Here is a 23477-nt window from a genome sequence, read left to right on the forward strand (position 1 = left end):
ATGAGGCATCAGTGCACTGAGATTATTTGATGGACACCGTACACGCTGAAAATATTATATTAATATTAGAGATGGCCAGAGGAAGTGAGACTCTGGATGAGTGTTAAGCAGTCATAGTTCAAGACAGAGTCAAGGCCAGGGATCAGAGGTCAAACTCTCATGAGATGTTCTTGTGAGATTTCATCCCCAAATTAGAGAAAACTAACAGGCTCACTTGATCTCAGGAGAGTTTCATCTCATTCTTGGGAGAATGACTACCGCCAATTTCTCACAGCAATGGTCAATCAGAACTTTCAAGCAGGGCCAGCCTGTTTAAGATCTCATCAAGAACCAGAATGGTATAGATGGGTTTAAATCTAGTGATTTGAATTTGATGCCCCCATTTCCTAGCTCTTCCAAAAGCACTAGGTGCTTTGGACTAAAACCTTTGGTTTTAGTTCATTTCCAATTAGTTTTATTTATTTTAAGTAATTAGTAGACTATAAATACCTAGTCAAATACTGATGCACGGGCCGGCCACTTGAACTTGCTGTTGTGACACTGAGTCCCTGGAAAATCACTGCAATCCACAAAGACTGTGTTAGATGCCTAAGCTCCTATACAATGAAGGGCGAGACATAGGCACCATAATCTTCAAAGAACTAAAGCCGGCCTGCTAAGCAGAGAGCTGCCTAAGCTAGTCAATGGAAGATGCCAACCAGAGTGGTGTGTGCTAAGTGCCACCCCTCTCATGGAGACAGGCACCTAAGTCCAGGCCGCAGGGATGTGCCTAGCTGTGCTTGCGATTCACAGCTGGCAACCTTCTTTGGAGTTAGGTGCCTAAGCCATTTTAGCAAGAATTCCATCATAATTTTAGCCGAGTGGTTAAGGTACTCCCCTGGGATGTAGGGGAACCCTGGCTCAAGTCCCGCTTCCACCAAAGGAGCAAAGGGATTTGAACTAGCCTCTAACACAGGGGTGGGCAAACCTACGGCCCGGGGGCCACATCCAGCCCTCCAGATGTTTTAATCTGGTCCTTGAGCTCCCACTGGGGAGCCAGGTCCGGGGCTTGCCCCACTCCGCGCTGCTCCCGGAAGCAGTGGCATGTTCTCCCTCCGACTCTTACACATAGAGGCAGCCAGAGGGCCGCCCCCGCAGCTCCCATTGGTTAGGAACTGCAGCCAATGGGAGCTGGAGGGGTGGCACCTGTGGACTGGGCAGCTCGCAAAGCTGCCTGTCCGCACCTCTGCTTAGGAGCCATGGGGGAGACATGCCACTGCTTCTGGGAGCTGCTTGAGGTAAGCACCACCCGGAGCCTGCATCCCTGACCCCATCCCATGCCCCAACCCCCTGCTCCAGCCCTTATCCCCCTCCCACCTTCCGAACCCCTCAATCCCAGCCCAGAACCCCCTCTTGCACCTTGAATGCCTCATTTCTGGCCTCACCCCAGAGCCTGCACCCCCAGAGCCCTCACCCCCTCCAGCATCCCAACCGACAATTTCATGAGTATTCATGGCCCATCATACATTTTCCATACCCAGATGTGGCCTTTGCACCAAAACGTTTGCCCACCCCTGATCTACCATCTCTCCAGGCACCACTCTAGCCAGTGGATATGGTATAGTTTGATATGGCGCTCCCTTAGTCTCTCCTGTTGAAGCTGTTGGACTCTGGTTACATAATTAAAGAGTCATTGGAGCAGGGAGATTGGATCCTGGGTGAGAGCTCTAACCCCCAGGAGACATTCTCATGCTTGTGCTATCTCTCTCTCACTGTCCCAAATGACTCTTTACTACCACTTTTTGAAAGCATAGTAATCCAAGCCCTCCTCTGGGACTGTCACTGTATTATAGCAGCATCCAGACAGAATGTCACTGCACGACAATCTGGTGCACTGTAGATTCACACCCTGGCTTACTGCACAGTAACTTGTTGTGTAGACAAGCTTGACAACAGAAACACAAAGTTGCCCAAGATCTCTCAGCAGGTCCCTGGCAGAACTAGGAGTAGAACCTAGGTCTGCCTGAGTTCCAGACCGGTGACCCAGCCACTTAAACCACACAGCTACCCCTTTCTGGTTGGCATATACCATTTTGCATCACTCTGTCTATGCTATTGGTATTTAATTTGTAATAATTATTTTGGAATTAGATACACTTAGAAGGAAAGTAGATTACCGGCCTCAGAGGGTTGTTATGAGGATTAAGGGTGGTTCTGTGCTCCAAAACTATGATGTATCAAGTATTATTACCACTGCCAAAGTGATCGTACACATGAGCCACACTTTTATCCCTTACACATAAGCTTCCCAGAATGCCTGCATCTTAAAGGAATGCACCTCCCTTTTCTTCTGTCTCCCTTTCTCGTGGCTCACAGAAGCCTTTAAAATCAATAACTTAATTGAAAACATGTGCTGCTCATTAGCACTGCCTCCAGCACCCCAAACTGCTTCTCTCAAAAACATGCACCCTAAGGATGGGTGGTGGATTCAGATCACTGTGACTTGGTTAGCAGCTGGGCCCAGGAACTGTGATCTTCAACATGGAAATACAAAGACTCTTGAAGTCCTTTACCAAGCCCTTTGTTAGAACAGGGATTTCTCTCTTCCTCCACCTGCCTTTTCTCATGGAACCTCACCTCTCATTATTTCACACTTCCCATCTTTTCTGGCCTTGCCTATCTCTTCTTGAATCCTTCTGCCAGTTTCTATCTAGCCTTTTCTAATGCCTCCTTTCTCTCTCTCTCTGATACACTCACCCACTTCTGATTCAACGTCTGTTCCACCAAAGTGGGATGTTTTTTATTGTTTAATTTACAGCATGGGTTGTTTCTTTGACAGCATGCAGGAAAGCTGCTTTTTTTTTTTTTTTTTCTTTTTCTTTTAATCAGTCAGGATACTGCTACCGTGCTACTGCTACCATGCTTTAAACACTCATTTGTACCAGATAAATCGCCACCAAAAAAACATGATGATCTGTTGATACCCCATATCATACCACTCTGTGCTCTGAGGTTTTCCTTAGCTGAATCTCAATCTGCAGATAAAAGGGGCTGGTTGGGCAGAGCTCAGGAAAATCTATCACAGAGACATTTCCCTGTATAGTAACTGTGGCTCTTCATTGAGATGCAGGTAGTGCTCTGATACCAAAGACTGCAGTTATCATTAAAGTACTGTGAAGACAAACAACACTCTCACTGCATACCAAGTGCTATTACATTTAACTGAATCATTTTATTATGAATACATCCAGGTCTGCCACGGTATGCCACTTGTGTAAAATGTTCTAGCAAAAATGAATCTTCACTAATTACATTTCATGCATATTTCAGAATTATCCTCAGGGATACTGTAAGGTGGCTATAAAGAGGAATTTTATAATCAAGTTCATTTGCAATTGGCAGTCATACCAGGACTAACCTACATCAGAGATAACCCTAGATCATCTCACAATAGTGGTTTTATTTTTATCATCTGTGTTTCTTAGAAATGTTGGGTACACTGATAGCTTATATCACTTTTTAGCACTGAACCTTCATTGGAAACCAAACCACTTCTCAAATACGATAGAAGGTTTAAAGAAAGCAGGTAGTTTACTAGTTAAATTAAACTATTGGGATACTAGAATACCCACAGTGCTTTGCAGTAAAGTCATACAAAGACTGTAATTAGCATGCTTTAGTATAAAATAATTTTCTTTCCAAAGTAAATGGTATCTCCCTCTCTCTCCCTCTCTAATTTAACTTTCTGAAATCAAATTAATAAAATCACCTTGTAGTAATACACATTTTCAAGTTCCTTATCAGGAAAATGCAGAAAGGTTCCTTATTTCTCCCCCCCCCCCCCCCAATCCCTTTACCTGCTTAAAGACTGAATTGTAAAGAACACAAGTAACTGCTTTCCCATGACTTGTGACCTTTCTGCCGGTTTCCTGCTTCATTTCCAACAACATCAGCTGGTTATTAAATGAAATAAAAAGCCGTCCGTGAGCTTCATTAAAATAAAGGGTGGATTGGAAGTCCAGACTCTTTGGAAATGAGCCCGCAATCCTCTGGATGCACAGCTGATGCTGAATATCCCAGAGCCTTAACACCTGTGCACATAATGATGAAGAAATCACACATTATCTCCAATTTTTTTTTTTTTTTGCTTCAGAATGCATTGCAATCATTAGTTATTGCAGTGATAGCTCTGGCTTGCTTCATGTGCCTTATTAACATCTACCACCAAATACAAGATGAAAGAAGCCATCTTTGTTCAGTTTATTTTACAAAGGGTTGTCAGTGAATATTTTGTTTTATTGTTATTCGTATTATAACCAAGGTCAGGGCCCTGTTGTGCCAGCCATTGTACAAACACATGAGACAACCTCTGTGCTGAGGAGTTTTCAGTTTAGCAGACAAGACAGAGAAAGAGTGGAGTGAAAACAGCGGTGAAGTGACTTGTCCAAGGTTTTACATCACTGTAACTCCATTGGTTTCCTGGTTTATACTGATGCAGTTGAGAGGCAAATCAGAGCCATTGTTATCTAAAAGCCTCTGGCAGTTACCCTTAGAAAAACAATTTGTGAGTCCGAATAGTCAGAACAAAGTTGAAACATCAACCTTGTTGTGCCTATATTTTACTAGTGTCCCCAGGGAGTTGGAAGTGTTACAGATGAGCTTTGCATCCACTAAGGCAGATTAGGAACAGTTAAAATAAAAATCTCTCTCATAGAATGGTATGAGTGTTGACACAAGAGACTAACAGCTTAGTGGCAAATGTTACGGTCTGTTGTGTATATAAATAAAAAGGTAATTTTTATGCCATTATTTACTTGGTAGATTGTAAAGGCTCATTATAAATATACAATAGGTATAGCTAATAAGAAATGGCCTATTCTAGAGGAGAATAAAAGGGAGCTATTTTTTAGTTTTCTTGAAAGCATAAAGCAGCAATATATCAGCAAGTGGATGCGGACAAGTAGTTGCTATGCAAGCTTCTTCAAACAGCAATGCCAATGCACTTGCCTTGGTGTGCCTCACTAACCTAGCTCTTTTTTTTGCACTGGGTTTCTCACCAGAAGCAAAGACTAACAAATGTGCTAAGTTATAGCCCCTCTTCAGCGCTATGGTCATTAGAAGTACATCCAAAGTCATTGAGCCTATAGGTCTCCTCTATTTCAAAAACCCAAGCATTAGGTGACGCAGTTATTTAAATGTGGTCACAGCAGTGTGGCAAATCCCGGAACACTACCAGAGAGTGGGCTGGGTAGGCAAAAGCATCAAGTAGATAATACAGAGACAAGCAAGAAACAAGTCCACTGGGGAGAGAATGAGTAGCCATGGAGCGATAGGGCCTGGAGGGCTGCCATCTTGACCCAGTCTGGTAAATCCTAGTTGGAATCCTGAGTATTCCCATACGGAGTCTGTTCTATGGATATGGAGCTTCTGTCTCCAGGTCTGTGAACACATCTCAGTTCACAGCAATACATTGATTCAAGTGTTAAAACATGTGACTTTTGTGCTGGTTTAAAACAAGCCCACTATCTCCATGAATTATCCATTACAAAACATGGTGCAATCAGTGACTCAGAATTTCTGTCAAAATTCTGCCTTTTAAAATGGTGAATGTTATCTCTTTGCATCCCTCTCATCCCATATAACATTGGATGGCAGAAGTTTGTTGTGGTTTCTGCTGGCAGTAAATCAGAGAGTGCTCTTGATAGCAGAGGGGGCTCGTTGTTTATTATATAGACATAGAGACTCAGATTACCATGCATTCGTCAGAGTGAAATAGATTCATACTAATGCCAAGAACAACATGCACTGGTCTGTGTATAGCATAATGGTTTAGCAATTAAAAAGAAAACACAATTTTAACAGTGCAATTGAATGAGATACCGTGGTGTTTAATATTGGTGCTGGCCTCACTTGTTCTGCTCAGGTTTTGATCCTTTCTTGCCTTTATAATGACAAACCTGGATCACAATCTCAAATTAGCATTAGAGAAATGTTGAGTGTGAAAATAAACTAAGGCCTGTCTACATTTAAAACACTACAGTGACACAGCTGCAGCTCTGCTGTTGTAGCGCTTTAGCGTAGACACTACTTACACAGATGGGCTAGGCCAGTGTTTCCCAAACGCTTGTTTAGGGAAAGCCCCTGGTGGGCCGGGCCAGTTTGTTTACCTGTTGCGGTTCATTGCTCCAGGCCAATGGGAGCTGCTGGAAGTGGCGGCCAGTACGTCCCTCGGCCCACGCCACTTCCAGCAGCCCCCATTGGCCTGGAGCGGTGAACTGCAGCCAGTGGGAGCCGCGATCGGCCGGACCTGTGGACGCAGCAGGTAAACAAACCAGCCCGGCCCACCAGGAGCTTTCCCTACACAAGCAGCGTCCCAAGTTTGGGAAACACTGGGCTAGGCAATCCACATTCCTGAGAGCAAAGACGCTACCTCCCATTAGCATAGGTAATCCACCTCCCTCAGAGGTGGCAGCTAGGTTGACATAAGAACTCATCCTTTGACCTAGCACTGTCTATATGGGGGCCTAGATCAGCTTAACTACCTCACTCAGGAGTATGAGTTTTTTGCACCCCTAAATGACATAGCTGGTTCGACCTAATTTTCTAGTGGAGACCAGCACTAGGACACACTATGGACCATATTTTCAAGAAAGTTTAGCGTCCACTACTGGAGTCATATTTTCAGAAGAGCTCAGCTCTCAATTAGGCACCAAAATAAATGGCCAGATTCTCATATGTTGGGTTTTTCGAAAACGTAATCATGTCACAATGGAAGCGGCTGGCGCATTTTGTGGATCCAATTCTGTTTGCCAATGCAGGGACTGCAGGATCGGGCCCTGTAGGCAATTTCTATATTTACCTTGTCCTTTGAGAAGCTGAAAAGCTGTTTTCGTTCAGTAATGAACTGAACAGCTATTACACTGGCTGAATGGCCTTGAAGAACTCCAGCAGGTTTCGAGGTGACGTAGGGGTTCCAGAGGCAAACTCGGTGATTGATGCCAGCAGTAGCTGTTCACAATCACAAAGCAAAATAGATTAAAACCAAAAGTACTCTTGAAAGGGGATTTTATTTTAATTAATAATAAAGAAACTGCCATCTCTCTGAAACACACAACGATAATTGCTTTGATAAATGAGAATGTGTTTGTTTATGTTATAAGTGAATATGTGAGTGGTAGTGACTGCAATAATTAATAATGCAGAACAGTTTCCATTGTAATCGCACCTGCAGTTACTCAGAACTTCCCTAAACTTTTTGAGCAGAAATTTCTCTATGCCCTTCCCCCCAGCTGATTTGTCTTCCACTTCATAAGCTGGAAATATAAATCATCATCACATAAATATAAAACACTAGGACTCAGTCATTCACTTTTGCAGGCAGAATGCATACGAAGGAAGAAAATGCCTATATATGTACACATAGAGAATACAGTTTTCTTGGCCCTTTAGACTTTACTATAGCACATAAATTAGTCAGTTTTTTAAAACGTACCAATTAAGTTGAGTCGAGAGTGGAAGTCAAAAGCATTAATTCCCCGGGCAATGTCGAAGGATGTAGTTTTAAGACGAGGCTTTAATTTTTCTCTCCAAGCCAGCACCAATGTGTTAACATTACTGGTTGTACTGGAAATAAAGGCATCAAAGGAAGAGCTGTATGCAACTAATTGGTGAGAAAAGAAAAAGAAAACCTTTGAATTGATTTCTTTTAATATAATCCAATCAGCGCTAGTTTCATAAAGAACAACGTATATTAAAACTAAGCCTAATTAAAAGAACTATTAATGTCTGGGAGAAAACTAACCTTGACTTCAAAGGGGTTTGGATCAGGCCTGCAGGACTCAATCCTGCAAGGAGCTGAGCATTCTGGACCTGATCCAGGACTGCTCACACACTTAAGTGCTTTGCTGGATTGTGGCCAGAGTTCTCAGCACATTTCAGGGATGAGTCCCTAGATGACAAGGACATACAATATACAGTGTGGGTCTAATAAGGTGCTCAATGGCTTCAGCTCTCATGAAGTTCAGTGGTATTAGAGGGCGTTCAATACTTTGTAATTGGACAAGAAAGAAATCTAACAGAAACGTGGTAAAAATACATCACACTGCTTTGCTGATACAATGAAGTCTCATTTACATTTTTGGTATAGAGACTTAATGAACCATACAGAACACTATCTACTGGTAACAGCTAACTCTCCTTGCAGTAATCCCTTCTGAACTACAGAGCTTTGCCACTGGTTTCTAATCCCTGAGGAGCTTGGATATAAAACTGGTAACACAATATGGACCAAGTTACTAGGCTAGTTATTCTTAATTCAGTAAAGCGATACTGAAATCGAAAGTCTGCATTATACAATAATTATTCCTACACAAATACATGGTAATGCTACAGTATAATTACTGTGTGATCAAAAAGTGCAAATACTGTATCTGGGAAATTACTTTGTTATATTTCCACTTAAAATTCAAATGCTGTTACAATTCTTGCTCTGCAGTCCATCAGGAAAGACAAATTGGAAATCTTAAACTCAGAGTGTTGCTCTAAGACTTGAATCTGGAGGTTATAAGTGACTTTTGTGGGAACAAGATGCATGTTTCAGGAGCTCAGTGATTTGCACAGTTTGTTACAAAGATATAAACTCGTTTCTGACTAAACTGTATTGTGAGTCAAGTTCCTTGAAGAATGTCTGACTAAAAGGTGAGGTTAAAGGAATTTCCATAACATCAAAGTATGTGGCAAATTAAAATGCTCATATGAATGGAGAAGGAGAAAAGGGGGCAGATTGAGATAGAAAGGGCTTCTTAATGACAAACAGAAGTTAGGGAAACAACCAAAATATGACCATGAAAGTATCTGAATCTGCATTGAAAAAAAGTAATTTTATTTCCAAATGTTTTGCTATGAGTAGCTTTGTCCTTGGAAAGTGCTCTATAAAATATTCTCTATGTCCAGATCCTCAGCTGCTGTAAATTAGCATAGCTCTATTGGTTTCATTTGCAGTTACACTATTTTACACCAAGTAAAGATCTGACCCAAAGTGTTCTACCAGTAAGCATGATGAACAATTTTATTCCATTCACAAACATGGAAAATCCTAACATTACCCTCTGATATTATCAGAAAAATTAGTGACCTATTAGAAGACCTAATTAGATCAGCAAGTCCTTGCAAATGCAGAATACAGCCCCACAATAGAGGCAGTATCACAAATGAAAACTGATGGAAAGTGGACCCACAGCTACCTCTACTTTCCATTCTCATTGATGCACCTTTGACTAAGAAATCCCTTTTGTTGTAGTAAGTGTTCATCTTTGCAAATGGTGTCACATGGCTCTCCATGGGTCAATAGCTTTTGTAGAACAGCCACCAAGGTGCACGATCCCATGGGACCAGCAAGTTTAAGAGGAGTCAAAGATCCTGTGGAATTGTCACTTAAGACCTTGTGGATCTCAGATCATATGCACATTCCTATGTGGGTCTGAGCCCCTCTGTTTCATCCTTTCAGCAATGGCAACAAGCCACACTGTGATTGGCTGTCCTGCTCCCCAAGGCAACTACAGTTCATGTGTGTTCTACAAAAGCCAGGAAGAGGGAGTTAGTGCTTGTTCAGATGGACTTTTTTAGGGTAAGAATCACTGTTCTGAAAAGGGAACGTGCCATGCTGAGCAAGCATTTCCCAACTCCTATCCCAGGCCACACACTGTGGCCACACAATGCTATGGTCCATGTTACGGCCGCATGACATTTGTGCCCTACATCACACTGAAAGTCCTTGGGAGTTAGGTGCCTAAATGTTACTTGTGCTTTTGAAAATCTACCTCCTTGTGTCCAATTTGCTGTCAAAAATTCCATGGACTTCAATGAGGGTTTGCCTTAGACTTTGTTTTCCTCTGTCTATAACACCTCCTGTTCCGTAGTAACACTGTTTGAATTACCACAAAATTACTCCCAGTTATTTTGGGAAAGTTTAATTTTGCTGCACTATTTGCATCCTTCTCAGTGAACTATAATCCTTTTCTATGAATGACAGTAGACAAGAAAACTTATCACTTTTCTTTCAAGTCTTCACGTAAGTTGATCAAATCCCATCTTTTAAAAAAAAGAACTATATATATTTGCCTTTTATCTGGAGTTCCCACACGTTGAATAAACCATTTCCCTGTACTGTGAGTTTACCAATCTATTCTCTCCCCAAATCTGTAACCTTAGCCTTAGTAGACAAATAAAGGACAGAGAGTACAGGACATTAAAATGACATTGACTATCTATAAAGTGTTTTATCAAGGTCTCAGGTACTCTCTGCCTTTACAAGCTATGCTGTTTCTTCTGTTCCTTTCCCCTCAACTTTAACACATTCATGTTCTCAAGGATCCAACATAATTTGGAAATGTTGAGCTTGTATTTATTCCCTCTATTTATACTTCTCTCTTTTTTCCCCCTTAACTTCTTTTGTCCTTGTGGTAACTCAGGTATGTCTGGAATCTATCCATATTGCACTGCTTTGAGGCTTCTTCTGTTCTATCATCTCCCCTTCTATATATGAACCACTTGTTAGCAACAATGGCCTTCTCACTTATTTAAAGCCCCTTGAATATGTAATTCCCTCCTCCACCTACCTCCCCTTGATTAGTATTTCAAGATAATTTAATACCACATCTGAAATATTCTCCATTCAAAATGCAAAATTATACATCTTCAATCCAAGAAGAGAGAAAAATCCTTTCTGTAAAGATGGATTTACTTCTATTACAGTGCTCCATGAGTAGTTCTGTGAGAAGAGTTTAGGTGATTTTTTTTTTTTTTTTTAAGAAAAAGTAGAAATGAAAAATTCTGACACTTGGAGAGAATTATATGGACAATTCAGAATCCAGGGGAAAGTACCTGTAGATTGGGAGCAGTTAAGAAGTGGGTAAACTTTGAACTGAAATTATTTAGCCAGGGATTATGGTAACCAACAAATAGAGTGAAATTCACCCCTAAGCAAGGCCCAGGGCAAGGCCTAGACACCACTTAAATCCTCAAAATAGGGATTAAGTAGTGCATTGACCTTGAGCTAGCCCTCTGCACAAAAGTGAATTTCACCCATCAGCCTTAATAAGGGCTTGATCCAAAGACCTCTAAGTCAACAGGAGCCTTTCCATTGACTTCAATAGGCCTAAGAAGCAAGACTAAAACCAGCTAATTATGTGATTTTGAAGGTCAAAATACTGAAGGGGGTCTCAGTAAAATGAAAGCAGTTCCAGGAAGGGCTACAAAAAGAATTCCAAGATGCAAACTTAAAGAGAGGCTGAACTCATCAGATATGAGAAGCTTTGAAGAGGTGTTGCAAATAGTCTTTCTGATGGTGGTTTGTATGTCCTTCAGGGGTTGTAACAAAGAGAAAGGGGAGACATTATTTGGAGTTTTGTCAGTGATGACAAGACCAGGCATACTGGCCTGAAAACAGAAAAAGGAAAATACAAGTTTATTACAAACAGACCTAAGAAGTGGTCAGCCAGGTGATGGAACAGTAAACAGTAATGTTATTTATTGCATTGATACCATACAGCTGATCCAGAAGAATTGTGAAATGCTTTGCAGGCTATTCACCTTAAAATGGGAGATATTGGAGCTCAGGGTTTAGTTCTGCATGTACATTGGGTTCAACACAGCACTACATAATGGTTCAGCCAAGAAAATGAGGAAGAGATGAGAAAGAGGAACCCAAGAATTACCTGGAGGTGTCATTCTGATGCCATCACAGGTCATACTGTTGGGGTTACTAGGCCTGCCTGAGCCAAAGTTCTTCCATGTTTAAACTCTGTCCTTCCATGTTTAACTCTGATCGACCTCAACAACCAAGGACAGGAATTGGAATGTGTAAATAGCCAGTTAGCAATTATGACCTTGCTCATACCAGGTACCAAACAATAATGATGAGGTTTGCACGTTTCTAGCTGGGGAAGGGGTAATAAACTAAGGGTAAACAGGACCAAATAACAGTTTAGGGAGAAGTTACTAACAAGCTAGATTTATAGCCCTAGAATGATTTAGTTGCTTAAATGTATAAACATGCCTTCAGTAGAGAGGGGAGGGGGAGTAGAGGGGGGGTGGGAGGGAGGGGGAGAGAGTGGGGGCTTAGTTGTAAAATGTATAAAGAAGAGAGAAACTGTTTTTGCTGGTGTGCTTGATTTGAGACTTGCCTGTCTCCTTGCACCACTTTGAGATCTCAAATAAACTTTGATTGTTTCTCCACCCCGGTATGTTTATTGACGCGAAGCACTCCGGGCAACGAACCCCACTGTTGCTGTCCTCGGGCTCCTGTGCCGGCAACAATACTGAAGCGTAATATGGGTTTCACACTCAGTAGGACAGGGTAGAGGAGCTCCTTACTTGTGCTGGGAGTTGCACTAGATGACACAGGCTGGTAATAAGAAGCCTGAGCTGGTTTGAGAGACTCTTTTGGAAGGTACTTTTTGGCACTACCAGCTGCAGAGTCTCCCCATGTATGGCGCAGCTGAGCACATCAGGAAATCCATGCCATACATCCATTTGGATAAATAGGTTGCCTTAATGGAGCGCCAGGATCTGTGCCCTAGCATGATGCATTTGTGTGTGTGGATAGAGCGAAAAGTCCTTCTAGAAACCACTCGGTGTTCTAAGTCTCAAACTGCAGAACTGCTTACTTTTCCAATATAAGAAAATGAGATATTACAGCTCAGAATGCAATAAACTCACTTAAATGGGATCCATTTAGAACTAGATCAGAATGTTGTATTACTTTACTGCCTTTGTCCTAAATGCTGAATGTGTGCAGCACTCTAGATGGGTATTCATTATAATACCCCACTGATTTATCTTTCATGCTTCCTGCATCCCACGTCAATAAAAGCAGATCTAAATGCCTGATTTGCAGTTACTTAGATCGGTGTACAAGAACATTTCACATTTCTCTCAGAATTTATGTAGTTAAAAACAAAAAGCACTTGCTCTCCCTGTGGGCCCAATTGTGGCAGGTAGGCACAGGCCTGAGTAGGAAGCAGGACAGAGCCACACCTGCCCAGGGGATGCTCAGGAAGGCATTGCACCTGGGGGAGGCCCAGTTCCTAACTGTCTGCCCTACAGAGAGGGAGATTGCACATTGCACAGCCCACTCCCCCCCGCCACACCTCAGCCCACTCCATATGGCTAGTTGTAGGAGTGGTGGGGCAATAGGCTCTGCCTGATCCCTGCTCCATTAGAGTGATGTCCAACCCTGGAGTAAGCAGTGTACCTGCTCAGTGCAGAGACTGCAACTGTTCCCCACCCTTATATTCAGGGGAAGCAAAGGGAAGGCTCTACAAGAGAGCATGTGTTCCTATCAGCACTGAGCTGTAGTAAAGTAAGGGACGGATAGCTCAATGGTTTGAGCATTGGCCTACTAAACCCAGGGTTGTGAGTTCAATCCTGAGGGGGCCATTTAGAGATCTGGGGCAAAAATTGGGGATTGGTCCCCCTTTGAGCAGGGGGTTGGACTAGATGACCTCCTAAGGTCCCTTCCAACCCTGAGATTCTATGATTCTAAAACACAGAGAACATAGCATGCCCCTACTAGTCCCAGCAGCTAACAGGGTCATCTGGGGTAAACAGTGTTTTGGGCTACTCGATTTTTAAAGACACACTTTGAAATGCTTGCATGTTACCATGAAATGACTGAGCTGATTTGAAGTTATGAAGTTACGCTGGCTTTTCTTAGGGTAGGTACCAGAGCCAGACACCATGACCGTGCTTTACTACTCACGGCCAGATTCTGATTGATCCATGGGAGAGTCCCTGGGAGAAAAGTGCAAAGGAGCTGCCCACTCCCTCCATCCTTTCAGCTCCTGTACAGGCACACAGACAGCTGCAGCTCCCATGCACCTCCCTGGGTTTTCACAGTTGGTCCATATAGCTGCTCAGGAATGAACACCAGTGTCCAGAGGCCTGGTGTCAGGGCCGGCTCCAGGCACCAGCTTAACAAGCAGGTGCTTGGGGCAGCCAAGGGAGAGGGGCGGCACCTGCGGCAATTCGGGGGCAGCAGGTCCCTCACTCCCTCTAGGAGCGAAGGACCTGCCACTGAACTACCGCCGCCGATCGCGGCTTTTTTCTTTTTTTTTTTCTCCCAATTGCCGCCGCCGATCACGATCGCGGCTATTTTTTTTTTTTTTTTTTGCTTGGGGTGGCAGAAATGCTGGAGCCGGCCCTGCCTGGTGTGCATGAATACAAACAAACATTCAGCTGTTTGATCTACAGAAAGCGGCAGGGAATCCTTGTAACCAAAATCTCACAAGGAGAAGGAGAAGTGAGCAGATATATTTGCAAGGATCTTTGGCCTGATTTTTATTATTTCTAGGAGTTGAAACCCCAGCTAATTTGCCCTGGTTCCACACACCAAAAATAAATTACTGAGTCAGATGCCCTTTCTCCCCATGGTCTGATCCCCTAGAGAAAACATAGCCAGCGATTCCTTGGGAGTATCTAGGTGAAGATTCCAGCCACCCACCTGGAGGCCTCTGTTGGAGTCCACGCCCCTGACAGCTCCAGTGATTCCTCAGATTACCAGGTGCTTGGTCTCTTCTTGTGGAATTGGTGTCAAACCTGAGAAGGGGCCTGTTAAGCGAACTGGCTGAGACATAGTGTTCTATTATACAAGCTACTTCTTCCATAGAACCAGAGATATTCCGGTGAACCCAGATTTGCGCATTCATTGTCAGAATGTCCATCTTGTTGTTCCAGTGCAGTGGAGTCCAATAGGTCTCCAACTGAGTGAGGCTTGAACTGGAACTACTAAGCGGCCCAATCCATCCTTCAGGCTCCCAACTGTGGTAGGGACTCAGGAGCAGGGCCAGCTCCAGGGTTTTGGCCACTCCAAGGAGCCAAACAAATAAACTAAAAAAAAGCCGTGATCGCAATCTGTGGTGGCAATTCAGCGAGAGGTCCTTCGCTCTGAGCAGGAGTGAGGGACTGTTCGCCGAATTGCTGCCGAACAGCTGGACGTGCCGCCCCTCTCTGAAGTGGCCGCCCCAAGCACCTGCTTGGTGAGCTGGTGCCTGGAGCCGGCCCTGCTCAGGAGGAACAGGTCTGACCAGAATTGTACCAGTGAGTCGCAGAGGATACCCCGATTCAGCCCAATACTGTCACCTACAGACCCTACTGGTCAGGAATCTTCCAGAGCCCTATTGGGGCAGGGTGATGAACCTCTAAAGCAGCAGCTCCTAGAGCCACTAATGCTATTGAACTATTTGCTGCAATTGTACTAGTTATTTGATGATACTGCTCTCTTGTCCAGCGGGTGTCCAATATCCTACCCCTAGCACCAAGCTGTAATAGGACTAAGGCAGAATTTTAAAAGAAGAAATTCACAGGTTTGAGCACACATCATGTTCTCTGAGTTGGGGTGTTCTAGTTTATCCCCATCTGACAACAAACATGATATACTAGCTCCATTAAAGTCAATGGGAGCATTGACACAGACTTCAGTGGGACCAGGATCACACTGCACCCCAAGTTGATAAAAGTCCTTAACCAAAAGGTAGTTTTCCACATAAACTCAAAATTTGCAAAATGCATAAACCATACAAGGCAGCTCCTATGTTTCCCACAGAACTCCCTATCCTGGCTTTTGGTTCCCTGTATGTCATTATCTCCTGTCTTTTAAGGTGCTTAGCCAAAATGGCCTCAGCTGTACCTAATTAGCTGGTAATATTTCCCTGAGCTTCTCTGAACCTGCCCAGAAATTAACCCCCAGTGCCCCAGGCTGTTTACTGTTTTGCAGGGCCTGGCCAGAGACACTACTGGGGCCGGGCTTCAGGATCCTTTCCAAAGGGCACCAAAAGGCCTGTGTACACCATCACAAACCTCTTGACCTGAAAAGAATAATTATTATGAAGAGAACCAGGCTGCAGTCGCACAGATACTGACAACCACAACTGCTTCCCTCTGATCAGCATGAGAGTTCAGGTGCAAAGATTAACTGTGTACAGCAGAAAGCCTTCAAAGGAAAAATAATTCTCCCAGCATTAGTGATACTCATTACTATAGATACAGTACCAGTTTCCCTAGACATGCAATTAGCAATAGCTTCTAAACGCACGTGGACCATCAGCTTTTAGTAATGAATATAATTACGGCATACAGCATGGGCTTTTTTTAAGCTTTCAGATTCAGTACCTTGCTTGATCCAGTCTTTATAATGAAGTTTGTGCTTTAACGTATAACAGCATTTGTGATACCCAGAGACCAGCTCCTGCCAACTAATGGTCACTGTTGCTTCTTCACCTTCAGGGGAGCTAGCAGGTCGTTCAAACAAAGAGATCAGAGCAGTGGTAAAGGAAATGGCTTGAACCTGAGAAAGAAAGAACTTTTATTTAACCAAAAAAAAAAAGGGGGGGGGGGGTGTCCGACAGACTCCATACCAAACACAGGCAGGAAGAGATTAAGAACATTCTCTGCAGCAGGGCCAGCTCTAATTTTTTTGCTGCCCCAAGCAAAAAAAAAAAAAAAAAAGAGCGCCGCCCCCCCGAAACACCCCTCCTGAGCGCCGCGCTGCCGAAACACCCCCCCAGTGTCGCGCTGCCAAAACACACAGCCCCAGCACTGCACTGCCCCGCCAAAACACCCCCAGCACCACGCCGCCGAAACAGCCCCACCCCCGAGCGCCGCCCGGCCGAAACAAAAACAACAAAAAAAACCTTGAGCGCCACCCCAACGAACCAAAAAAAACCCCCGAGCGCCCCCGTCACCCTAAGATTGGCCGCCCCTAGCGCATGCTTGGTCGGCTGGTGCCTGGAGCCGGCCCTGGCCTGCAGACATCAAATACTGCCCCAGGCCAGCTTATCTGGGAGAAATGTCAATTATGGAGAAACACGCCCCCACTGGCTGTAGTTAATAAGGGCGAACCCAAGTATAAAGGCCAGGCGAGGGGTAGGGCGGGTGGTAGATGAACTTGGGACTTCACAGGATAACAACTTTCTGCCAGAACAGTAGCATTAGCCTGCCTCTGAAAGACTTAAAAACCTTTCGAAATACAAGGGAGAAAGATAGAAGTAGAAGCCCTAAGGATAAAGTGCTTTTTGACTGGTTTATATTATGTTTATGGACTGTGCCTTTTTTCCCCCCAGTTGATTTGATTTAAGCCACTGTTGACTAAGTCAAGGACTAACTAAGGCTGCTCAAACTGGGGTTTTGTACAAGGTGGTGTCCATCACTGCGGACAGCAAGGTAGCTAAATGGAATACAGCACAAACACTCTACCTTATTACAAATTCATAACTTGCAGATATTTGAGTTTCAGTATTATTGCTATGGCTATCTTCTTTAACGAGGCTGCAGGGATTTGCTTATGAGCAGAGATTAAAAGAGCTAAATGTGTATAGTTTGGCTATGTGACAAATAAGGGGGTGACAAATCTAAAAGTAATTGAGAGGAGTAAGCACATAGTCTGGAAAGACTGTTTAGTGCAGTACAAGGTGTATGACTGAGTAATGGGACGCAACTGAGACAATTTATTTTGAATAGTAGGAGAAGCTCCTTAATAGTGAAGCTGTGGCTTCAATCTTTCAAGCTAGGAGGTAGGAATCACATTGCTGGGCAAAATAGTAGAAAAGGCACTGTAGGGAATAATTCTACACTGGCACGAGGTGGCCTAAATGCCCTGAGAGGTCCTTTCTATCTGTGACCACTAAGATTTTATAACATAGCAATATTCTGTATTCTGCCTTTTCATATGTAATACTATGCATAGTATCAGTGTGTGCTACTTGGATTATTATTTTTTTTTTTAATATTGTCATTCACTTTAGTGTTTTATTCAAGAATGGGCCGACTTTCTGACTATCAGTCGCTACATTGTTAGATTGCTGTTACTACTCAAACAAATCCAGGGTGAAAATTCCATAACTATCCGACAAAGTATATTGATGATAACATTCATTAGTGGCTGAATCATATAATTGTATCTGCTGAGAAATAGGGAACTCTCCGTGCCAACCTTTTAGTCTTGTTTATACCATACTTGCCTGTCCAGAGACATCCCCCAATGTTAGAATAGCTTCATTTCCATCATGAGGGTTATACCAATAGTCCATACATATCACTGTTCCCCGGAGACCATGCAGCCTGTACTGACAAGACAACCCTTGCTTGGAATTCAGATCATAAAAGCAGATCTCTTTACTCGTAAAAGCAATAGCTATCTGGAGAAAGGAGATGGGGGGAGGGGAGAACAACATTGCTAGATTAAGCATGTAAAATATCCTTTAACATAGAACAGATTATATATAATCTTTAATAGCAAGACAAATTTGCAACAAAAAATCTCCAACTATTTTCTGGAATAATACAGCCTACATTTAAAACTCCTTTAGGTTCCCTTTCTGTATTCTAGCAATTACATTGGCTGGCAGGAATGTTCATTCCAAAAATGAACTTTAAATTCAAAATGGCAAGTATTAAGATTATGCAAATCTGATGCTAAAAGTTACTCATCCAGCCAGGGCAAGCAGCAAAAATGTACTAGGGAAGATTCAAAAGGCTGGAAACTTCCTCTCAGTAAAACTGTGTGTTCAGACTATTCCCAGCCAGCATAAGTTCCCTATATCCCTGCGCTAACTTGTGCTTGGACCCAGGCAGAGAATCAGGGAGCCATAACCGGCTCCCTGAGAGAGTTCCACATTATGCTGTACCCCTGAGAGCCGAATGTGGCGGGGATCTGCCCCCACCCAGTGACCTGTGTGCCCAATCAAAACAGCTTCAATTTTTTTAATATCAAATACTTGCAACAAACTGAGCAAATGACTATGAACCAAGGTGTATTTGCAAATATGATCTAATGTATCATTTTGACTAAAGATTAAAAGTGAGAAAGTTGCAATGTGATCTGACCATTTAGGAACTGAACAAAAGGTTACAATTTCCCTGAAGCGTGTAAATTGTTCATCCAGCCCTAGTCAAGATACGGTAACTAGTTAAAACACATCTGAATGTACCGCATGCAAATCCAGTGACTGACTTTCAATTTTTTACAGATCCTACCTGTATCTGAGCATTGGAGCTGCTATCCCCTTAACACCTGACTTCATAAATGTTGCTTAGCTTTATTAGGGGATATCATTCTGAGACAAAGTAACCATATGGGGCTTCATTCAATATAAAGTATGTGGCTAGTCCATTGTTAGTGTTATGGGATATAGGACTTGTTTACACGTACAGCGCTGCACCAGTTCAGCTGCACCACCATAGCGCTTAGCCAAGACGCTATCTATGCTGACGGGAGAACTTCTCCCATTAGCATAGGTACTCCACCTCCCCGAGAGGCAGTTGCTGTGTTGAGGGGAGAAGCCCTCCCATCGACAAAGCTCTGTCTACACCAGGAGTTTGGTCAGTGTCACTGCTCAGGAGTGTGGATTTTCCATACCCCTGAATGATGTAGTTACACCAACGTAAGTCTGTAGTGTAGACCAGGACTCAGTTATGGTGTCTCAGTTTTGGAGATAGCATGGGTTGAAAGCAATAAGGAAGCACGTTCAACTCTCAGCAAGCTGTAGACATGAGGAGAGAATACTAGTGTTTTTGAACAGTGCCCCTTCTGGTTGATCTAGGGCCCTATAGAGGGAGCCTTTCAAACTCTCCTTGACCTAAAGGATGGCAGTTTTGGGATGGGTCATAAGAGTGAATGGGACTGGGATAAGATTTAAAAGAGGGGATGTCTGACTCTCTGAAGGTCACAGAAGATATCCCAGGCCCTAATGACAAGAGTGGAACTTCCTTATTTAACTGTGTAAGCTGGGTGGCAAGGGAGTTACCCAGAGTTACTGCCAAGATACTGGAAGGGGTGGGTATTTTACTCCTTATCTACATATCTTTTTTGTTGCTATGTTTTCCCAAGCTTATGACGGTTGCCTTTCCCTTAATAAAGATTTCCTTGTTTCTGCACAGTCCAAGTGTTTGAGTGTGTGGAAGTTCTGCCTGTTAAGGGAACCCAGGGAGGTGAATTTAGTTTCCACAGGTTTCTGGGTGCTGGCTTGAGCAGGTTTACTTATTTGCCAAGAGGGATTCTACAGACTTTGAACCCAGCACTTTTGGCTGACATTCATCACCTGGCAAAAGTGCAATACTCATCATCATTCCTCATGATGTACCAGCCTGGTGAATAACCAGAGAACTTCAGTGGTTATCAATCTGATATTTTACAAGTTCTAACAGACTTTTTAAAAAAGGGGGTTTATACCTTGTTTACATTTGCTAGCGAGACCAGCGTTGTTACCCACAGATCTTTCAGTTTGACAGCTTCTGTAGTAATCTGCAGAGTTCTCTGTAGCTTTAAGTTTTCTCCCCAGACTCCCAGCAATCCATTTCTACTTACAGTCAGGTAACAGTTGGAGCCTTTCAAAAAAGTTACATTTTGAATAATATCTTTGTGGATGGGCGAAAGAAGTCGGAGATTCTTCCACTGGGGGATGACTGATGATCTCGTTCGTTCATCCTTCTCATTAAGGTCTAAGAGCATGAAAGAGGTCACTTTGTCCCAGTCAATGATACCATCTCGGGTCACATCTATCTTATCAAACATCTCACCAAATTCTTCTTTAGTACTTGGTCTGATCACTGCACAAATCTGCTCTGTGAACTCTTCTCTAGTCATGACCACTCTTCCATTTAAACCTGGAGACTTCAAAAAGGACAGAGTGAGAGAACAGTAGTTGCACTGGTGCGCCCATTGCTAGTAAACATAAACATGGATTTGCCACACAGCAAGTAGTAATCTTACTCGTGGTATCTAAAGGCGCAGTCAGTCTGTAATAATGAACTATTTTACAAAACCTGATCAAAGGAGTCTGTCCCTTCACAAGAGGGCCATGTAGATATTTTAACAATGAAATATCTGTATAACACACCAGATTGACAGCCCTGGAGTCAAAGTTCTCTAGACAGCCAGGCTAAAATTTTCCTTTGTGCAGAGGACCAAACAAGGCCCCATGCACCACTTAACCCCTGTGGCTCTCTGCACAGGGGTGAATATTACCCATCACCTCCCATTCTCCTGCCCCCCGCCCAAAATAAAAATTCTGCTGAGACTGCTAACAAAGTTGCAATGGTGCATTTTAAACTGTGGACACCTGTGACCAAAAACTCTTCTCATATGGACTATTGAATAGCTGTCAGATGGTAGTGATTTTTAGTCACTGGGCTGGATTTGACCTGGTGAACTTGGCTGGAAAGCTCTGCATCTTATTACTAATTTCCTGAGCCATTCAGACAACTCTGCATATTTTTTCTGATTTCATTAATTTTCTCATGCCATCAAATTAAGTGTACTTACTTTTTTTTTTTTTTTTTTTAAAGGCTATGAACGCAATGCCTCATGCAAGCTCACTATTGCAATTAGTTACTGAAAAATCTAGCAGAGGCTGACACGACAGTTTTTATATTAAGTAAAAAAATGAAAAAAAAAAGTAAATTCACGATAACTTTGTGGAAAATCAGGTTTAATTATTTCTCTTATTTGCATCCCATTAACATTGCTTTGTTATCTATCTTGTTTTTCCATGTCTCACAGTAATGACACACTATACTAGAATGCAAATTATCTTGTATTTACACAGGAACTTTTATTTCACTTTTGTGTAGGAGAACAGAGATCTCCACTTTTGTGGACTGATTTTCAAAAGTGCTGCGCGGTGCCCACAGTGAGGTCAGTGGGAGTTGCAGATGACCAGCACCTAAAACTCGGGCCAACTGCCAAATTGCAAAATGAAAGAGTTGGAGTCTGCAGTCATGTATCCCCAGAAGGTATGAGTTACAGGGAATGAGATACCAACCTTTATCCTGCAAATGTCCTGCCAACTTCCCTAAAACCTGACCTTGGGGACAAGCTCTCAGGATAAGCAAATATGTCTGTCTCCATACCCATCCACTTGGCTAGAGCTTTTGCTGACAATGACCACAAAGATGTAGGTTTGCAATGGTGATGTGGTGAACAGTTGTGCATCATCAACAGGGCTGAGCCCACCCCCTCCCCCCCCATGCGGGCACACACCTTGAGAATCTCATTGGGATACCTAACATCCCTCAGATGGTTACACTTTCAACCTGGGGAGAATTGATAGCAGCAGCTTAGAAATCAAAAGTTCTACACCCATTCCCAACCTTGCATTTCCCAGCATCATATATTTACATCTTAATGTAATATTAATACAGGAGCTAATTTAACATTTTCCCACTGTGATGTGTTTAGCATCAAGTCATTGCCATGTAAATGAGACAGCCATCTCCAGGGATATGTTTTGCATTTACCCAATTTGGTCTCAATTCACTGAGATGTTAAAATGTGACATGAGAAAGAGTTTGCTCCTTTTTTAGCATGGGACTCTCAGAGTATCAGCCATCCCCGCAGAGAATCACATAGCTTAGAAATTTAAAGGTGCAGTACAGAGAGAGAGCTACACACACTTTATTTAAAGAGTATTGAATATAAAGATTTTTTGAAAAAAAGATTCACTTGAGTCTTTTATGTCAAGATTTTCATTTTTAATAGGCACACCTCTTAGGCCCTGATCCTGCAAACTCATAGGCACATGCTCAATTTTAAGCACATGAATAGTTACATGAGTGTAAGTATTTCCAGAATCAGAGCCTTAATCAGGATAAATTATCTATTCAGGTACCCCAGTGAGAAGGATTCTTCTGTACTCCCTCTATTGCTATACCTTCCTTTTATTTTCCCCATCTTTTGATTCTGTGCTTCTCTGGTCAATTTGACTCAATTAATAAATATATTTTTAAATGAATATGTACAGCAGAATCACTGCCAGCTACTGTGAATAGCCTCTCAAGTAGATTGATGTGCTGTTCCAGCACAGATGCACCGGTTTATCTTACTCCTCCACTATTTCCACCATCCACTGAACATGGTATGCTAATGAAAGATTGTAAGGAGGCAGACAGCATGTAACTAGACTGCAGGTTGATGGAAGGTTGGAGGGGTTTGTTTTTTCCCTTCCCACATCAGTGGTTTTACTAGTTATTAAAGTTTCAATTATATCATTTTCTGGATGGTTTTCTGTCTAAGAGTCTAGAGTAGCACAGTCTTTGAAGCATGGACACCGCGTGAACCGCCGGCTGAGGGAGGCTAGCCCCCAACCCCGGCCCTTCCGCCCAAAGCCCCGCTGGAGCCAAGCCCCTCCCCACCGGAGCCCAGAGCCACCGCTGCCCCACCCCCACCGTGGCCAGCGGCCCACTCCCGCAGCTAGCCCCCAAGCTCCAAAGGAGCACCAGAAAGGCAGGCAGCGCGTGGCCCCAGCCTCCCGAGCTCCAGAGCACAGGTAGGCAGGTGACCCCAGTGCACTGGAGGACTGGACTCAGAGCCGGGAGGAGGACTGGAGCCACAGCCGCACACAGAGAGCAGGGTCACGCCTGGCTGTTTGGGGAGGCAATTCCTCCCCCTGCCTGTGTGACACGCTGCCCATGCTTTGAAGTATTCACGGAATCAAATGGTGTATTTT

General features: G+C 43.3%; 1 protein-coding gene across 1 annotated transcript in view; it reads right to left on the bottom strand.

Annotated features, from left to right (window-relative positions):
* The window catches only part of WDR49 (WD repeat domain 49), a 70572-nt gene that overhangs the window by 30906 nt on the left and 16189 nt on the right, over positions 1–23477 (bottom strand). Inside the window, exons 2-7 of the mRNA XM_054040513.1 lie at positions 20204–20644; positions 17994–18170; positions 16147–16321; positions 7472–7639; positions 6839–6987; positions 3837–4070 (exon numbers count right to left, since the gene is read on the bottom strand). Coding sequence (XP_053896488.1) covers positions 3837–4070; positions 6839–6987; positions 7472–7639; positions 16147–16321; positions 17994–18170; positions 20204–20644 — 1344 coding nt within the window. The remainder of the gene's footprint in view (positions 1–3836; positions 4071–6838; positions 6988–7471; positions 7640–16146; positions 16322–17993; positions 18171–20203; positions 20645–23477) is intronic.

This window comes from Malaclemys terrapin, chromosome 9 (assembly GCF_027887155.1).
Source record: "Malaclemys terrapin pileata isolate rMalTer1 chromosome 9, rMalTer1.hap1, whole genome shotgun sequence".
NCBI lineage: Eukaryota > Metazoa > Chordata > Testudines > Emydidae > Malaclemys > Malaclemys terrapin.